Here is a 20,502-nt window from a genome sequence, read left to right on the forward strand (position 1 = left end):
AGAATTAGCACTATCAGCGATCAAATTATCGCTAGAGGTTCGGTCCGATAGGTACCTGCATGAACATATGTAAGATGGCCCTCAGAAGAAAACCGCCACCTTGTACGTCGTAGTGGGACTAGGTTCACCAAGAAGGATCGTCGCTCGTACATTAAATCCCATGTTTAAAATGAATCTAAGTTGCTCGGGACACTGCCTCACGTGTTCAACAGGTGAAAAGCAGAAAGAATTAAATCACGAATATGCTCGTTAGTGGCCTGATTTTTTTAAGCTGTCATGTTTCCCGCCAAAAAAAAGCTTTAGGACCATATGCATTAATTGATGCTTTATTCACGAGTAGAGGAATTAGCAAGTTTCGAATATAAGGCAGTAATTAATGCCGGCCAAGTGCTTTTGACAAACAGATGTCGCAGCTTCTCGTCATAAACGAAGTGTAGATGTACGTACTGTATCTCCCACCTCAGAGCGAAGTTATCGTTCGTTAGCTCTCTGAACTGACCCCTCGCGTACATGTACTCGTCCTTTTTATGCTCGTCGAGATCATGGTTCATACGCCCCTTATGAATCTTAATTGTAAAATAGTTCGCTATGAGACTGCGGCCATGCCGCTATAAATGTTCTAAATAATCCAATGAAACCAGAAGAATTATTATACTGTCAGCTATATTAGTTGGTAAGCGTATTTATTTAGCGTCTGTTAAACGGGATCATTAGGGTAATCGTGGCCTAGAAGCCGATGTTTCAAGCAGAAGTACGAGCCTGAATGGTTCAAGACATAGCAATCTAAAGAACGGTTAAGGCTGTCCTGGCAACACGTATTAAATGCAGATAAAGGCGATTGTGACCCTAACGTGCTGCGCAGTAATATTTAGATAGGTTACCCTGCGTAATCAGCACTATCGGCGTGATAACAGGAATAGATCAACTTGCAGAGTACGTCTATGCAAGAAACCTATATGATGACCTAGCTCCACACATGGACTATCATCGTAGCAACTGGTTTTATCATTACCATTTTGGTAGCCCGGTGCACCACAGTGGCTCTGGGCAATTCTCCCGAATGCCTATAATAACTATGAATATTTAAGCCTTAGGGGCACTTCCGCTGGCCCTGAATAGGAGCTGCTCATAATTGCCAAACGTAAATTCTCCGAGCAGTTCATCAATAAACATGGTCCCTTTTCTGACCAATGTAGCTCTTCCAGAAAAGGTTGCAACACCGAATTTAAGCACATGTCTAACTTGGAACAGCTTGTTTAATTGGTATAGTTTTTATAACAAAAAAATACTTTACTTCTAGATTTCAAAAAAATTATTGATTTTTTCGTTAAGAGAAGCTTTTTTCATACACGAAAACATGACTCAAGATCATAGCAGGATCGTTTGTTAGAAAACGTGATTACCTAAATACATCAGTAACTTGCGCCAAGTTGCTTATGCTCACTAGGGTTAGTTCTGGAACTTGCTGCATTAGGACCAGTAATTTATGCTTGAAAAGGATGGCCACGATGCGCTAAACAAACAAGGAACCGATCAAGGATTTGCAAAATAGATTTTGGATAACAGCTGTAAATATATATACACTTAATTTACGATCACAATGATCATAGCTGAATGTTTAAGCGGTAACCATAATGCTCATAATACAAACTGCATCGAAAACACCTCCATACTGCGTAGTCTCGTCGCAAGGCTACAATGAAAATAGAAATTCGCGAATTTTTACAGTTAAAGCGAATCTTTGGTTCAGTTGAATCATATCCTACTACTTACATAAGTACCTGAAAAAAATGTATGTTAAGGATATTCTGAATTCATCGCCAGAAGAACTTACAGCCGGTCGTGACAGTTTTACTGAACTTTCGTTAGATGAAAGCCCTACAGAAAATTCCACATCATTACTTGTTGAGAACGAAGGACTCCTAAGGATAAAGCGATTCAGAATCAGAAGGCGGAGTCACAGAATCGCGATGGGTGTCAAGGTGCTCGATATGAAAGAAATTGTACCTGTTCGATAATGGTAATACGCGATTGCTACTGACTATTGTAATTGAGTCGCACCGCAAGCTTCATTCATTATTATTATATTATACGCAGACACACGTATGAATAGGCAAGTAGCCAGCATTAGGATAACCCCGTGCGTCCGGCCAAGGTATTTTTATTCGACAGATTCTGAGCAGGAATTGAGAGCTGTAGTGTGGCAATGACAGTTAGCAGAGGTAGAATAGAGGCTATAAACATCTGCACCGATAACGCTTTCCCGCAGGACATGGTGTACGCAAGTCGATCTATTCAGACCGGATACGCCCGCGGCGTACGCGGCTAGTTCAGAAAATGTTCGCTCGGACAGAACCCGCACGAACGCGTAGCAGCTGCACAGCAGACGATCATTAGATACGGACAACAACAGTCATACAGCCGGCCGTATTTAACAGTTGAGGTTGCTACTAATTTCTATCGCTGACAGCTGGAGGCGAATGCGACAGCAACGCCACCACCACCACCACCACCATCATCATCATTGTTATTATTATCATCATCATACTAGCGACCAAAAGGTGCGTGAACCGACAATTTTGTGTTGTACTTCATTCCATTTTGAACCAGAAGACACGAAGATGCACACATAACTAGATATAGAATGGTTTATAGGGACTCGATGCTAGCCCGACTCAATACTGCGGCCGCAAAGCCACTATTTGTTCCTAAAGGCAACAGCAATAGCGGTATTCTGTTCCATTGCTTAAGCAGACGGAAGTGTTATGTCAGGGGTGCTATGACCAATTGTTATGATTAGGTAACAGGGTGTCGACAGATACGTATTCATAAAATATATAATGCATAAAGCCTGCAACGAGTCTTCTCAGTTTTCCCAGTGGTCTACTAGAGACGGTCTACCCCTTTTCTGATGGTATTTTGAGGTAGATATAATGGCAGATATTCGAAGAGATGGCCTGTGGCCCTACATGAATAGGCAAACTTGGATTTGATGCTGACTGCACGACGGAGTGAATAGAGGAATCTTTCGATTCTGAAATAGAGCCACAATGGAAAGTGCTACGAGAGCTATAATTTAAATGAAAATTTCATATATTTTCTGGGTACTTAAATTTGTGTAGTAGAAATGCTATATTGAACCCGATAGTTATAATGTAACTAGCCAGTAATTAACTTCATAACGATGTTACCAACAAAGCTACGTACCACACAACTATAGATAACCATCTTGTCAAAATTCCAAAAATTTCGCATGTAAAATGTTTACTTGATTGGCTTCCTCGAACAAACGTGGATGAGGTCAGCAAGTACGATATGAATATTAGCAGGTTTTTCTGCTTTTCAGTGGATTTTTTGTGTTTAGCCGCTGTGCTCTCGTCGTTGACGGATGCGAGGCGATCTGGAGTAGTCAGTAAAACGTTGGATCAGCCAGTGACCCCCGTTAGAATTTGCAGATGTAACGCTTGTTCTACGTGCTCATCATCGGATGTTCTATAAACCCCATAAGTGAACATGGTTTTGTATAATCGAATAGTTACTGTTTCACATTCTACCCGCTCCAGACGCGAAACTTCACATGCGAAACTTTTGGAATTTATCAAGAGAGACAATAACATGACAAACAAGTGTCGTAACCTCACCTATGGATGACTTCACTGGATTTCAATACAAAAACTTATACTAATACAATAATCGGCGGTCCGCAATAGTCGTATAATCCATAAAATCTTCATATATCATACAGCGCACGCAATACTACAAATAAATCGTTAAATATGGTGGTCGAAGGAATCCCTCATTTTGAGGCAATAGGCCTATTGTCTAGAGAAGAAAGCTGCTGAGTTCCTGGTCTATTCCTGTTGAAATACCAAATCATCGTCTAATTTATTCAAGTGTATGTTTTACTTTTAATAGGCAGCTGCTTCTATGTAACATAGTACTGCGATGAACCCGGCCACAACAAGCAAACATACCGGACTGACAGAGTCGACATTTTCTGTCGTCATTTCAATAGTGATGTATAAATGTATACATCCATGCAGAAACGTAAATCTGTTGCAGTTCTGCGTTAATCAAAGCGCTTCATACTTCTCCCCTGTCCTCCCAACGCGTCCACATTACTACGAAACAGTCCTCGCAGCGTGAAGAATATTTTCCAATTATAAGAATGCTATAATCCATCATTACATATGTATAATTTCACAATGTAAGGCATTGCTCTATCTTAGAATTGTACATACTTATTCCTACATTTGAAACATTTTGCCTCGAAAATCAACAGGACCCGTTTTTATGATCGAGTCTTCAATACGTAGTAACTGAGCACCATAAGCAGAACTGATTGCCAATGAAATGCCATCGTGCGCAAGCAACCACAGCAAAAGTTGTTTTCGTGGAAGAAAATTGCCGCTATTCTGAAATGGATAGTGGTTATGGGCAAAAAAATGGGTCCGACGGTTAATTCAATTTTAGACTCAAGAAGACCGCACAAGACATCGCTAGCATTACGATAACATTCATTTAATACTTACTAAACGCAAGATAAGCCCGAACGAGCGCTGCTACATCGCTGACCACCGATATAGTCAGTCGTACATATAGGATGCTTAGTTTTTATTATATTTAGCTACTTATTTACGGAGTGACAGCTAAGCTTCGTTTGTTACATGCTAACCTTGTACGATACGAAAGGAGCTCAAGTTGAATGTTAAAATTGTATGTACTTTGAGTATGGTGACATGGAGTTCTCGAGAGCAGTTGCTCCTGCTAAACTATTTACTGTTGGAGCAATGGTCTGATAGAATCGCTTGCGCTACGTACTAATATATATATATATATATATATATATATATACATATATATATATATTTAGTTCAAGTTGTAGTGGCTCTTCCTAATCACCAAGATGCGGAAGTTCATACGGTAACACCAGAGGATTTGTGCGAATCACGTGCGAGCAACGAGTGCGATTTGGATCGTCCTTGTCGAAGATTTATTGCTGCTTTTACTGCAGACATTAATGTCTCTTGTCAACCGGCTGCCTGTTATGTTTATACTACTTTTGTATCGCGTACATGTGCGGTACTAATAACTCGGGACGATAATATATTCTGTGCCGGTCGCGTAAACAAACAACGATACTAGGCCATGTAATCGAACCGGACAGTTTCAAATCTTCCTGAGCTTCATATAGGGCAGCCGACGACAGTATTCTCTGAAGTACAATTACGAAAATCAATCTTTGTAGTAACTCACTCCTGAAATCTCTATTATATGATACCAATGACCATCGACTGCTGTCTCGCAGAAAGAAGCGAACAAGGCCAATGGACTCTGTCTCTGTCTGCTCCGCCCTTCGCCGCCATGAGACGCGTGGTACTGCAAACGAACAGTGGTTTTCCTTAGAGCAAAAAGGACCGTAAGGTAATTGCGTATACACACATCATCGAAGTTTTGCAACATCTAAAATGCGACATTACTACCACTAGCCTGTAGCATTTACAGCACCATCTGACAGCTGGTGTCGATATCGTTACTGCCTTAGCCGATGTTTAACTGTACACAGATAAAAACACGAAAAAGAGACGAAAACATTGCATCTAATAAGAGATTGAGCTGGATTGGTCACTTGCTTCAAGTGAGCGTTCATAAGGGACTGACTGTGCGGATAGCTGCGTCTGCTTTGACGGAACTACGGAAACTCCGTTCCTTTGCTTCATGCCACTGCTTAGTTAGATCGATGTAAAAAGCCGTGAAATATCCCACAACACTGCGTTTCTGCGATGCGGCCTTCGACGCGACGTTGACCGTGAGCCTCCCTTTAAAACGCGTTATTTATAAACCGCTCTATTTCAGGCTTCAGCAAGCACGTGCTGTGCACAATCTATTGGACGGTACATTGTATTTGCGTTGTTTTGCGCGTAAACAACGTGCAATACGACCTTTGCACGACGTCATTAGTCGATATTGAGGCGGGATCGACACTTTGGCAGACAATTATTCTGACCGGGGTTGCATTATGAACTTGATTTATCAACGTGATAAATGTTAATCTCATCATAGTAGCACTCGCCTGTCAAGTCACCGATGAACAATATGATGACAAAAACAGAAACGCTGTTATTATTGTATCCGGTTGGCTTTTCCGTTTGTACGAAGCTCGTTGAACCAAAGTAAGGTGACTTAAAGTAAGGAAAACTTAGAAAGTTTTCCAACTTGCTATCCACATCATCCGTGCCGATTTCCGTCACAGTCAAACATGGGGCCTACTGACAGCTTGTCCAAAGCCAATTTTTTTGCCCTGTTACAACGATTCCACGCTGTTGTATTCAGCGTTTGCTCTAATTTGGTACGTCCTGTATATAAAACAGCGTCAGCATCGATAGTTAAATGGATGAAAATATACAGTATGCCTAAACATTGATAACATGTCAGCGTAGCCCGTCGATCGAAACCCGACCGAAAAACGGCGGCGTGACCTGGACTATTGGGTTAGATAACACTTGAAAAAGCTGTTAAATTCAAGGTTAACTGGCTTCATGGATTTCTCTATTGGAATAATATAATAAACAATCATTTCGTTCCAATAAAAGCCTTCACTAGCAATGTAAGTGCTATGGTGACCGCTAAACTTAACTTTAATTCGTATATTTGACATGACATGAGCCATATTAGCTTTGTATTCTATAATACATACCATTTTTTTCTTGCACGCTGAAGTGCTTAATTCATTTGCCAAATATAGATGCATACCCAGTCGCGATGAACTTTGCCAGAAATTATATGACGACGGAGCAATTTTGACTGAGCTTAACATCGGGAGTAACTTGAGCATCATCACATGTGCGCGAAATAACTTGACAAATAAATTACTAACAGCGTAAAACTATGTATTGATTGTACATTGTATCATAATATGTCACCAGAGTCAGTAGACGGGCATGTTTCCATTGCCTTATCATTCGGGTAGATAACGCTGAAGGGGCATAGAACATGCCTGCTGATGATATATACGGGTTGCATGTCCTGAGTGTTATGTTAATAGCTTAGACGATATTACCCCTTTGTCACAACAACAACAACATATTGTCATTCGTCACTTACGCTATATAATGTAACTCTTCGAGTGAGCAGACAACTAGAGCATTGTACCTGCTGCAACGGTTGTTCATAATCACCTTATACTTTTTAACTTTATTAACTGCAATTGCTTCTAACTAAGCAAATGTTCTATTATGACACAAAGTACATGTTTGTGTCCAAGTAAAGTGCTTCAATATTTCGGTTTTCTAACGTCTAACCCTTAGCAATAGAAATGACAATACTGTTTTGTTTTCTTTCATTCTTCATCAGCCCAATGAAGTTGAATGTGCAGCCCAGCCCATGAAAACTGATGATTCAATCTACGATAATAAGATTGACAGAAAAGCCCCATGCACGTAGCTGGATATTCTACTTAGTTAACAGTATACTCAGCGTTACGACGAATTCGGTGATAGCTGCTGTTAAGCGTCATCATGGCCTGGTGCGAACAATAAAATATAGGCTTCTATGATGTGTCGGAATGATTTTATGGTGATCCCTTACAATAAACAATAACTAGCATTACCATCGTTTTACCTCCAAGCATGGGGGCAAAGCATGCACGGATTTTTCCTTTCGTCATGGTTTGAATCCGTTTTCATATTAATCATGCAGAACTCCAAAAACAATAATTCGGTTAATAACAGCTGTATAAACAGCGTTCAGCGGCATATAAACAAGTGTTTTCGGCGAACGCGATCGAGTACCTATTTCCCCTATTAGAAACGTACGTGCACAATCATTGCAAAAGTCACTGGCGTTTACTGGCGGTAAATGTGGACCAGTTGTTTTCGAGGCAACGCCGACGATATATGTAAAAATCTTGAAGATCTATCTAATTCACTATACGATTATTCAGCTTTACATAGCCAATCCTGAAAAAAACATTTCAATTGATCAGTGACCGGCAACATTCGTTTCGCTGCCGACTGAACGATGTCGCTCGGCACGCCACCTTTGATTCAGGACGTAGGGCTGACGGTTAGTGCAGAGGCGTTATTTGCTATCGGAAGTACGAAAAAGATTTCCTTGACAATGATAGTAATTATATGTATCCAAAAACCCTACAATACTAGCAAATATAAACAAAAAGTAAAAAACCGCCAATTATTTCCTACGAAGATCATCCGTATACCTAGCGATTTGCTATCACCTCTGATGTGTCGTAAGTTGTGCGACATATTCATTATCTGAGTATTTACTCGATGTTTACTACTCAGTAGCGAAGTATTTCCACAGAAAAAATTTCTCGTACACCTGCAATTTTTCCTTTAACAAAAAAAGAATCACGAAATTGATTGGTGTTTTCAAAAGTAAACAGATGACGTTGATTCGCCATTTGACGATGGTATTTAATAAGAGCAATCCGAGGTTGCTGTTATTGCACTTATTATTATCATCCTGTGATGTCCAAACATTGATATCAAACGATATTTTATAAAATAAACGGATACCCCACAAGCTATTTCACCACCGCGAAAAAACACCACGTCTTCAACCGGACCACCGAAAACAGAAACGAGAAAGACATTCATACAGCGCCAGCAGACACAATATTCCCATTCAGATTTACCTTTTTAGACGGGATACTTCGGAAGATTTCAGATTTAAATTCTGTAAGTTATGTGACTTCCCAATGCCGTTTGTATTGAACGTTCCGTAGCTCTGCTGGGTACAGTCGCTTGAAAGAATTAACATATTTTGTATAGAACATACTTATTACAGATAGATTTATGTTCATTCCACATCGATATTGGAACCGCTATATCCATCTCGTTTTTTAAACTAATCGCACGAATTTAGGTACCAAGAGAAGGCTTTTATTGCTCGGTTCACGGCAGTCAAAAGACGCGGGGCAGCAATTCATCCTGAAGAAATACAAACAGGTCATCGCTTTCTGTGATACAGTGGGTCTACTAGCCATTGAATCGTACGCGTGCAGTATTAGCAGCATACGGGCGAAACGATATCGTTATAGCCGTGCCAAGATCTCTCTGACTGGTAAAACTAATCAAAGAAATCAATCATTTTTTGTTTCGTCCGAAGACAATATCCGTGTAAAAGGAAACAACCAAACATTCCGGAGACAATCGATGCGACATACCAATAGACACCGTCTAGTCAGAGTGGCAGGATCTGCGGTGCCGCTTCGCTCGATAAATCCGCTAAATTAATCAATCACTTATGTCAGGATAATTGAGATGCAGTACTCCCCCCCCCCCCCCCCCCAGTACTTCCGAGGCAATCTAGTTTCGACTTTTGCCAGCGAGTAATAATAGCATAGTACGTTGATTGAATATCAAGCTGAAAACATAATGTTTGCAGAAGTCGAACTGATCTATGTTATAACGTAATGTTTATTTAGCAAATACTGATTAGGCCGCTGCGTTAGTTACGCTTCGCTATTTAATAATGCCAGTCCTAATCAGCCCTACTCCTCTGAGTGATTCATTCAACAACCATCAAAGCATCAGGTAATCGTCAAAATTACACTTGGCCAAGTTTAAGCGGGGCCCTCGCCCCGCTTAAAGTTGACGTGTCGTTGAAAAGCGATAGCCAATATGAGTAAGCAGTAAGTACCATGTTCTTGACCAGCCACTAAAAGTCGGCGATTTCCGTCCGATTTCATCAAAGATTCGCGTGTACACGTGAATGTTACAGCACTCTTGTGCCCTGAAAAAGGATCGGTGGGGGCAGGTAGGTTTTTTTGATCGTACCAGATTCAAATTGAAGATCGCATTTGGTTAAACAGAATCATGGTAAATCATCGATAAGTTTATTCTTCAAGTTAACGAATGCGACACACAATAATGATAAACTGCAGCTTTTGTGTGTTCATTGTTTGCTAAAGCTCGAATAAGCGATCCACTTCAGCATAATATAAGGTAGTGTTTTTCGTCTACAATAGCTCGTTCGGATTTTAGAGAAGCTTCTTGAATTGAGTGCTCGTCGGTTAGTGTAAAACGAAAACAAGGCTCCTGACAGAATCTTTAAATCGATTATTAGGAACCGTGTTCTATTTTCAAATCGTCTCGAGATCACCAATTTTCAGTGAGTCTTGTTCGAGTTAACTAGGATTTTTGCATCAGACATATGAAACAGCCACATGAACAGCTTATGACTACAATACCACTACCTTACCTTAATATTTTTTATTATCCGAACTATAAATGCCCGATTTTTGTCAACTGTGAGATTTGAACAGCGCGCCTGTTAGCTACGCTGACTATCTTAACGCATTTAAACAGCCGTCCATTAGTCATCCAGATAAAGCCGCTGTATAACCGGTATCGTTTGAAATGTCCATTGCCGGTCGAGAAATAAAACAAACCCCTCAATTTCCAGCCGCTTAAAAGAAGCACAATTTTGCTCCTGGACATTCTATCAAATGGTACGCTCAAGCACATTGAAGTGCAACTTCTTTATAATTTGAAATCATTTACTTAGGGCCCCAATAGAGGTAGCCTAACCCTTCGGGCCAAATGTACTGCTGATTACCTATTTGTATAATAAAATTTGAAGACATCACACGAAAATAATGTTCATCTCTCCGTGGCATCAACTAGTACCGCCTAGCGCAGACTGCCGAACTTCCCGCTTCCAGGCACACTTCTGTGCAAATAGTTTTTAAGTAAATGATCGCCTCCAGGCATATGGTTTTAACATTGTTCCGATGTCCTGTCTCCGCTCATAACCTATACTGACAAGCAATTAGTTAATATATTTACAGACGATACTGTTATTCGGTAAGTGACAGTAAACAAGCTAGCTTCATTTCTCGATGAGAAACAGTGGAGTCAAGTGTGCTGCAAGTGTGCGTACAAAAAAACCTAAACTTCTGCCTAATAGTGACTCTTCTTGAAACTAGCAGAACCTTCGAATGTCACCGAGTCATCAGTGTCAATACGCTTAGAGATAATTATACAAGCTCATGTGTACTTTGTACATCTAAAAACAGTGCTCTATTCTACAACTGCTCTTGAAGACACTCGGTCAGAAATTGTAGATATTCTGATAGAAAAAATTTGGCTGTAGGAAGCTGTGCGCTTTAAACGATAACCCACCCATATCACAGAAACCGATACGACATTAGCCATAGTATGAGTCTCAATCGGTACTCTCTCTTCGCCAGCTATGAAAATATCACGCTCTATGCACCTTATATCTTTTTGAACATAACTAAACTCTTCATGAGCATCAACAAAGCCAGAAAGTGTCAAACATTGCCAATACTCAATTGGCCATTAAATGAGTAATGGTTTCTCCTAGCGTCAAATGCCACTCTATTTTTTGTCCCTGCACTACAATAAGTCCGCCCATAGATGCATCTGTCCGTCTATTTTCGCTTTCTTCGTCTTTTTCCGCTGATGCCGAAGAGGCGTGGCAAAAACACCAACACTATTATAAGCAGGAGCGCCGCCACAATCGTCCTGATGTCCAGAAACATTGTGGTCCGCTTAAAAAGGGAGCATCGCCCCCTCATCCGCCGCTATCGCAAGGCCACGACTCGCCAGTACACTAGCATAAAAATCCGTTCGTCCGTTCGTACTGGCTTCCCTATAACAACTATAATGTTAGGGGCGGCACTCACTTCGACGGCGGCTTCAACAATGCAACAGTGCTGGTACACCAGTGCCCCATGCCCAATTGCTTCCGTGGGGTCGAGGGGGCGAACGTCTGTTATTGCTGCTATTAGCTGCTAAGGACCTAGGGGCAGGCGGCAGTGGTACTTGACGGTGCTATTAATGTGCGAAAGAGCGGCGCGGGTGGGGACTGCGAAGTGAGGGCCCGTTTATAATAAACAGCTCAACAACCGACGCTCAAATTGCGGCGCCAAAGTACCTGGCGACCACTGCATAGCGAGCGCGACCACTGATAATAGTACTAATTCTATTGGCATCTCCGTTCGACAAGACAAAAACGTAACAGCACACAAGAACGACGCAACTTCACGTGCACCAACGACGCATAGGATACAAGTTAATATATATATATATATATATATATATATTGCGAACAGTGTCTAAGGATGCGACACGTGCCTCAGAGCGGTGCTTAAGGGAGTTTCTTTAATGTCTGAACATAATTTCTTCTGAGGACACTGGTTTTCCCAGAGCGGTTTTCGTTTGTTACAACTTTTGATGTGTCAAAGTTTGTTCGGAGTAAAGCGGAGGATACATCTGCTATTGCTGCACCGACGATCAGGATCGAAAAAATAATAAAAGCTAAAACTTTGTTATTCAAAATGTTCAGCAAGGTGTGTGTGTCCTGCTAAGGCATAGACCGATCATGGTACCCTGGTGCGATGAAACACCCTGTGGATCTAGTGATTTTTGATAGTGTAACATACAAATATGGTTTTAGGAATGACCAAGATGTGCTGACGTAACGCATGTTTCATTGAACACATTCCAGCCGCCACTGACAGAGAAGCCAAACATAATGATTTTGTGCCTATTTGGATACACACTTCGCGCAATCGACAGCGTTGTTTCAAACTGTAAAAAAAGTTGCTTTAAAAAAGTAGAACTTAGGAAAATATTTTCATGTCTTTTTTTGCTTACTGACCAGATAACTGTCCTAATAATTTTGATGATTAGTAACTTGGCACTTCTCGCCTTTTCACCGGTGTGTCTTTTGAGTGATATTGTCTTCTGTGTTCTTGGTGTTTTCATCCGATTATTGCAGATGCTGTTTCCGTGCGCACTTGCATTCATAGCGGTCGAAGCCCGGTTCCCGGTGCCAACCAGACTGCGATACGGCCCCACAGTTCCCATCGCCAAAGCTGCTGCGGAAGCTGCTCTTGGCTATGCCTGCTCGGTTCCAATAGCTAACGTTGCCCCCGCACCATTAGCGTTTGGTGCTCGTATCTCCCATTTGGCTCCACTGGCTCTTAGCGCCTCGACACCGATTCGAGCGGCAGCTTACACCGCTTATCCTGCCGCAGTGGCCGCTATACCAGTAAGTCAAGTGACTGCCCCCACGATGCTTGCCGCACCAACTGTGCCCAGTTATGCCCAGTCGGTCATTTATGCTAAGGCTCGTGTTCCTGTATCTGTCTACCAGTCAGCCTCCCCTCTTGCCGCGACGGCATTTACCGCCTCTATCGCTGAACAGGCCCCAGTTACCGCTACGCCCAAGGTAACTGTTATACCTTCCGAGTCTATCCACGTCTCCCAAGCCTATTCCTTTGGATATCAGTCAGTTGACAAGTATGGCAATCGTCAATCCAGACAGGAACAAAGTGACGTGAACAATTTCAAGAAGGGGTCTTACTCATACACTGACGCACATGGGATCTCGCGTCGCGTCGATTACATCGCTGACGTCGCCGGCTTCCGCGCCACAGTTGCTACAAATGAACCCGGCACCGCTCCTTCAGCACCTGCCGCCGCCCTTTATAATGACTCCATACACGCAAAAGCCGCCGCGTAAGTTCAGCTGACCTAAGTTCCAGCCAGTGTTTGACTCCTATGTACTCCTCCACGCGTCATACAAATAGATGCCAAATGTACACATGCCCATATATAAACACAAATAAACTGTTTATAATATTGATTGTGATTATAAAAGGCAGAGGGATAGGTATAGAAATATGCATACACACGTTCGAAAATGGCGATGAGCTGAGAGACTAAGAGAGATACCATCTGAAATATAAATTAAGATAACTGCCACTTATGTACATATACCTAATAAAAATATAGGTACATAGAGATCCAAGGCGCCGCTTAAATAATGGAACTTTTTTTTATAATGGACAGCATGACTATAAGTGAACCTGCAATATTAAACTCATAATATTGTGATGCGAGTATTAATAATGTATTCAATTACTTTAGGTAGGCAACTTTAGGTAGGAAGACGAATCAAAAGTGATAAAAAAAAAAAAAAAAAATAGATCTTTTCACCGAGTAGATTCTTTACGGGAAGTTTCGTCTCGTACGACTAATTGCTAACATTTTGTGAATTGGCTTACATGATTATCATCATATGCCGAGAGTATAATGTAAGTTTAGTAGACGTACGTCCCCACTAACGTAAAACTGATATAAGGAAAAGGTCAAAATTCAGGTGCTGATCATCAAATGTCATTTTGACTATCCAACGATTAGAAGAGGCAAACACTAACTAACATTTGCCACCCCTCCAAGCCAATAAAACAGTCATGGATTGCCTTGACCAAATTCCCATTAAAGAGGTCTCAAGAAACTTCCGAATATATGATTGTGCAGTGAGCAATCAAGTGTCACTTTGTGGCTGGAGTAATATAGGTTACCCGTACCACAGAACTGAATAAGGCAAATAAATTGTTTAGCTGAACGGATTGAATCTGAATAGGCCTTTGTACGATGTTATGACTAAACGGATTACTTAGCCCAGGTCCAGATCAACTTCATCTGTCATAAGGATAAAACAAAAAGTCGTCCGAAATGAGGAAACAAACAGATGGGTTTACTTGTGTCGTAAAATGGCGCTGTATGGCCAAACTCTGATGGTGCTAAGGCCTATTGTACATTTTTTTTTCTTTTCATACCCTTGAACCCTGCTGATCGCAGTTCAGTCCGTTCAGCGTGAACTTTTCTCATTTGAATTTACATTTTCTCCAGCGAAGTTCTCCGCAGAGAATGATTATTTCTCCCATACGTACTTTATATTGAAATAATCGTGCTGAAGCACTTTTTTGTGTTACTGAAATTGAGGTCTTCAGAATAACAATGAAAGGCTAACGTACAACAAAAACCGGGCACAAAGATCCATCACAGATTTTTGGATACCGATTTGAACGATTATTGCGATACTTTCTTGAAAGTATCAATATGAAAAAAGAAAAAAAAAAAAAAAGTATCAATGAAAGACAGTCATCAATTTTTTCTTCAACCAGAACTTAGGAACTGTGTGAAAGTCACTGCTCCAAGCACCAATCTTTTGGCTTTACACAGTGATATCACTGACAGGAGTACTTGCAACAAAGCGTACGTTCATCACTCCATGATTTTGAATTTTCGTTTCGGATTTTTATACGTTTGGATAATGACGAAATTGTCGAGCCCAGACGTGATCACCTTCCACCAATGTGTTAACTTTTTTTTGCATGCTCTCCTTAATCTGTGTATGTTTTCCATGCTTCAACAAAACGGGCGGGAATTCCAGTAATCACGCCATGGTTTTCGCACCATCATGCTAACACACGAATAGTGTATTAGTTGTAGCCTGGTTGAAACTCTGAGGCCGGCACGTGCAAACACGAAGAAATAAATAGACTGACACTTTAGCTGTCCTAGCTCTTAATTATACCATTTTATACATAATTAATCTCAATTTGTTTCAAGATTTTTTATTTCAATAATGATATTTAAAGACGTGACAAAAATTGAGTCTCAAACGTTCCATTTTCGTAGTCGCATGACTTGTTGATAAAATCCTTTGCTACAAGAAAATCTTAGTCTCCTTGGATGGCAACCATATAATCAAGATATACAGAATGGGGCGTTTAAATTTAGAATTCTCCTTATGCTTTGTTTCTAAGGCTAAACACAAACAAAAACAATTTCAAGAACATTGCTTCCATGTTTTGGAAATGTCCTTCTCAACAATCATGTTTACTAAAAATAATCGCTATCCATCGCGGTTCGAGTCCTAAAACTTGTATTACTAACATTTTCGAAGAGTTCCTTAGTAAACTTGCAAATAGCTTATGACAGTAAGCGTGCATCAAACGCTACTGCCAAATGTCAACTCATTAAAGTGTTGGTTAGACGCGCTATATAAAAAAAAAACAAATTTCGGGTTGACAGTAAGCCAGAAGTCAAACGAATGCAAGGGCCGAGAACAGATAAAAAGCTAAAAAAGGCACAAGAGGTCTAAAAAAAAAAGAATGTTAAAGCTTTATTGGCAGCTGATACTGTTAATTTCTCTACCAGAAACCTAGGTCAATCAAAAACGGCCTCGTAAACCATTTCTATAACTTTTCGAGCTCTTAAATCTAAACCCTACTGAGGATTGCGGTTTGCCCTAGGAAAGCCTTTCTCGGATTTCTCACCACAGGAGAGATGGTAACAATTCAGGTAGCTGAAATCGAACAAAAGAGAATTTCTAACTTTGTCGGGACTCGTTGAGCGTGGAATGATATTAAGTTGTCAGGAAAGTGTCAACAGCTCTAGACCTTTAATGACCCGATTTGGGAGAGTTAATTCATTTGGGTCAATACGTGTAGCTCCCAAACGTCGAGCTTTTTTTGTAGCCAGCTTTGGTCAAACGGCTTGAATTTATTTGGTGGTGGATGTTTAGTTCTTTGGCGATATAGTTTCTTAGTTATTGACGTGTCTGCTTTGGCGTTCCAATAATTTCATTTACTCTTCCTGCGAATGGTTGGAAAATTTCGAAAACAACACAACCACCTTTAAGCGGCTTTTCCCGCACCTGGATCATAAACAGCACAATCCTCTTGTTGTTTTAGTTGTGCGTGTGCCTCTATTGTGGTAACCTTATGAAATCTCTACAGGAATTTCGTTTATCTTTCATTTGAATAACTAACTTTAGTATATCTACTACTGTTAAATGTCAGCTTTTAAATGACAACAATGCTGATGCGACTTACGTTACTTGAGATGCGTGACTTTGGAGCCATATAACTGGAAAGCAGTCACTACTGTTTTAATAAGTCAACAGTTAAGCACCGCGCTAATTCCGAAAGCGACCCACTGTTTCTCGCATCAGTTTGAACGCGCCATATTGTAAAGCGCATCGACAAGTACGTGGAAATTAACCAGATACGGCAAATTTTCCAGCTTTAATGTTGGATATAGTTCAGTATGAAACAACACGCTACTTATGACAGAGTTTTAAACTGTCTAAAAAAGAAGATCACTTCTTTTAGCGTATTTTAGATATCTGAATTCAACCGACCTCTATTAGTAAACTGACACTAATAAATATTCTGTCAAATTATGTGCCAAGTCAATGAAAAATAATGGATACCTTTTATTTTCGCTAAAGCCATTTCAAGCAGGATAAGTTCAATACTGAGGAGCTACTATCAACTTCAATGATGCGACAAGAAGGTCATCGTATAATGCGTCAAACGATACGCCGGATGGGTTTATTTTGGTCTGATCTACTTCTGTTTACTGCGTTATATTTATGTGCTGTTTGTGCTTGAGTGTCTTTCCAGTGACAATGATGGTTCCAACGGGGCCCGTGAGAAAGAGGTAATCGCCGAATTACAGATGGCGCGCGAAGCGGCTCAGTTTTTGACCAATCATGATTGGCCAAACAATTCTAAAAATGTGGCAAATAAACATCTGGCGCTGTTTATGTATTCAGCCTTGAAATCAGAACAAGTGTTTAGCTAAAAACTATCGAAGTTAGCACCACGCAAATGAACGGCTTCCAGTTTGGCTTCAAATTTTCCGGGTAAAATATCAGCGGAAAGTGCTACAAAACCCCCTAAGACCAAATCTAACTCGATGACTAGTTCATGCTCACATGGAACTCACAATATTTATTGTATACATTGCCATCTATTGCAGAACCCCCTGGTATCCCTTGAGCTCGTTACTTCAAAAGTAGTCGTTGACAATTTATTTCAGGGAAAGTTGTAAAAGAAGAAGCCAACCGTGTTCATATATATATATATATAGAACTTAAAAACTACGCTGCTGTAATGTACAGCAGCTAAGAAAGTTAAAGTAATTTAAAAGTGAGATTATCCAAAGCACACTCAAATCTCCTCCTGACAGGTAATACTCAATAGTAGCACCACAACGCCGAAGTACCGTAGACACCCCTTTGAGACAACAAGTTTACGATAATTTTATATGCAACTGTAGCAGATTTTCGATGCATATACGAAACCACCGACGACCATTTGACTTCCGACTATGACATTGACATTAGGACGTTATCCACTTATATTCTCTCCAAATAAAGGTGACGGCGTTTGACAACAGTAGCAACAACGACTATCGAAATTGTCTTTGATTATTAACAGCAACAGCGAGCAACGCATATCACCAAAAGCGCAACTATAAAATTGTGCGTGTTGAGCGAACAATTTTCGTTTAAAATTTGCGTCAAGATACCTCAAGAGTCAAGTCAAGAGTCCCTTGTCACTTCTATAGCATTGCGGTGTGGTACGTAATTCGATGGAGATTAAATTGTTTACTGGTGCAAAAGTGTTGAACCACTTTATTCAGACCATCCATATTAATGGTAATGCTGTTTACAAACAGCTTGTCCAGTATGCACATGAAACGCTTACACTGAGCAAAACTATTCGACATCAGTAGCAGGTTCCGTTATTATCCGCCTGATGAAGGATTATAGCTGATGATCCGCGTGTTTTTACCTGTCGCGTACGTTAGCCGATTTTCTGAACAAAGATTCTCTTACATAAGAGAACAACACGATCACTGGCCACTCACCATCATTCTGCCAAACGTAACCCACCTATAGCAACGGGAGACGCATTTTGAAGAATCAAAAACATGCTATATAACTTTGTTTGTGTGAGATATTCAAACGGAACTCGCTGGCATACAATGCCTCCAATCTTTTCATTCGAATCGCGTAATCAGGTAGAAATACGTGAGCGCGATGAGCTGAATTTATTTAAGATGGTATCATACGAGCGGGTACATGTTTCTTTTTTATATTGAATTGTGATAATTAGATTAAATACTGCCTTAAATATATCGCTAACTAACGATTTGTGGCTGAATAACTTTCAGTAGGGACGTTACAAAACTAGCAAATTTATAGAAAAGATAATTTTCTGGTACCTGGCCTAGCTGACTTTAGGCATCGCAATATATAAGACGCCCTGGTTATAAATTATGTGAGAAGTCTAGTTCAGTCCAATTCATTCCAAACATGTAAAAAAAACACTAGGACAACCGATCTCCAAAGGTCGTGGCCTGTCACAAAAACGGGATGAAAACCCGAGCCTACAGCTGACCGACTGTTTTCTTTCTATAACACTTTGTAAGTGCACATGCAGTTTATATATATATATATTATTTACAACACAAACTTATATGGTCAGCTCTGAAAAGCTCTGACAGTTGCAATGAGGCTCATCGACGCACGGAATTTGTGTAATGCTTTTGGTTGGAATATTAGCCAATATGCGAACAGACGTAGCCACCCCAGCAGTATAAATGCTATTGTCAATGCAGGGACGATCCTTGTGTCGGTCATGTGTTAATTACGGGAACGATTTGGAAAACTGGGTTCTAGTTCGCGCGGCTATAATCGCGATAGAAGTTTCTGTCGTGTAGATGTTGGTTACCTATTTTGGCTGCAACAATCGTTGATGCCACAACTCCAACGACGGCTGTCGTAAAAGAAATAAAACTTGCAAAAATCGAATCGAATCGCCCGTGTAAATTCTATCTCAAAAAGCTGTGAACGCCATTATGCGATCCTATCACAACCAAGCATTATCAATGGTCACTGCTGGTATTGGTAGTAATTTCTGACTAGGCGTCTGTAAATGTTATATACTCAGTCAAGATGCTTCGAACAGTCAATTAGTTTTTAAACGAACGCTGCTGTTGTATGAAAGCGAGAAAACTGGTATACACCAGGAAGATCTACCCATAATACACGTTCTGTCGGAAGATGCAAACAGCGCGATACCTATTCTACGAACGAACCAACAGGTTATCAGCTTTACGCCACAAATAGGAAACCTCCATATGAGCCATAGCTTTATGGCTATGTGATTGTGCCACGATACATCGACGTATCAAGTAAACGCCTTCTAGCTATCGATGTAGTCAAAAATATGTTTATTCCACTAAAAAAAAAAAAAAGATGATTTTGCAGAGAGTTAGTTTATCTGTTTATATTATTAACTATTTATATTGACATGATAAGATTTTTAAATCGGATCATTTGAAATGTTTCTCAAAAATGGTTTCAAGTCTTTTTGATAAAAGTACGTATGTAGTATGTAAGATATGTAGCAGCGTAGCTAAACTGGTCGTTTCTGTCATTGACAAATATGAATATACTGCATTTTCGGGATGCATGGTGGGTCGAGTAGTGCACAATATAAAATCATGCTTGGAAAAAAATTAAATTTATACTTAAAACAGGTTTGCTTAGAATGCTGATTCTCTAGCTAAAGATGATTATAAGACCTCAAAAACAAGCACTCTATCTGTGACTGTACAAAATTATTTTACAGAGAAAGAGCCAGAGATAAGCGAGTGTACCTTTTGCAACGATGGGCTCTAGGCGATCCTTTTCATCATGAATTTGATTCATATGAAAAACTAGAGTTCTTGACTAAAAATGACCTAAAAATTCTTGACAGATTGTTTTTAAAGGCCCCTAACAACGGCTGCACTGTCGTCACTTTCACACTGTGAGCGTCGCATACCGTCGGTAAACTATTAAACCAATATATTG

The 20,502-nt window shown here is 40.4% G+C and overlaps 2 protein-coding genes across 6 annotated transcripts in view; one reads left to right on the forward strand and one right to left on the reverse strand.

The window, feature by feature from the left end:
• The window catches only part of LOC111260973 (mitoferrin-2), a 42,639-nt gene that overhangs the window by 12,177 nt on the left and 9,960 nt on the right, over window positions 1–20,502 (reverse strand). The window lies entirely within an intron of this gene.
• LOC111260974 (uncharacterized) lies at window positions 1,967–13,907 on the forward strand. 4 transcript variants are annotated; one of them, XR_015311286.1, is made up of 3 exons: window positions 1,967–2,020; window positions 2,270–2,561; window positions 5,309–5,675. XR_015311286.1 is itself a non-coding variant. In XM_022834110.2 (3 exons), the coding sequence occupies exons 2-3, from the start codon at window positions 2,481–2,483 to the stop codon at window positions 13,516–13,518; spliced, it is 828 nt and encodes a 275-aa protein (XP_022689845.1). In that variant the 5' UTR covers window positions 1,992–2,020; window positions 2,270–2,480; the 3' UTR covers window positions 13,519–13,907. The 4 variants fall into 4 exon arrangements, 3 of the variants coding, with proteins under 3 accessions (XP_022689845.1, XP_022689846.1, XP_022689847.1); XM_022834110.2 differs by lacking the exon at window positions 5,309–5,675 and adding an exon at window positions 12,772–13,907 and having other exon boundaries at window positions 1,992–2,020; XM_022834111.2 differs by lacking the exons at window positions 1,967–2,020; window positions 2,270–2,561; window positions 5,309–5,675 and adding exons at window positions 11,921–12,340; window positions 12,772–13,907.

The sequence above is a fragment of the Varroa jacobsoni genome, unplaced genomic scaffold (assembly GCF_002532875.2).
Source record: "Varroa jacobsoni isolate VJ856 unplaced genomic scaffold, vjacob_1.0 scaffold_499, whole genome shotgun sequence".
Classification (NCBI taxonomy): domain Eukaryota; kingdom Metazoa; phylum Arthropoda; class Arachnida; order Mesostigmata; family Varroidae; genus Varroa; species Varroa jacobsoni.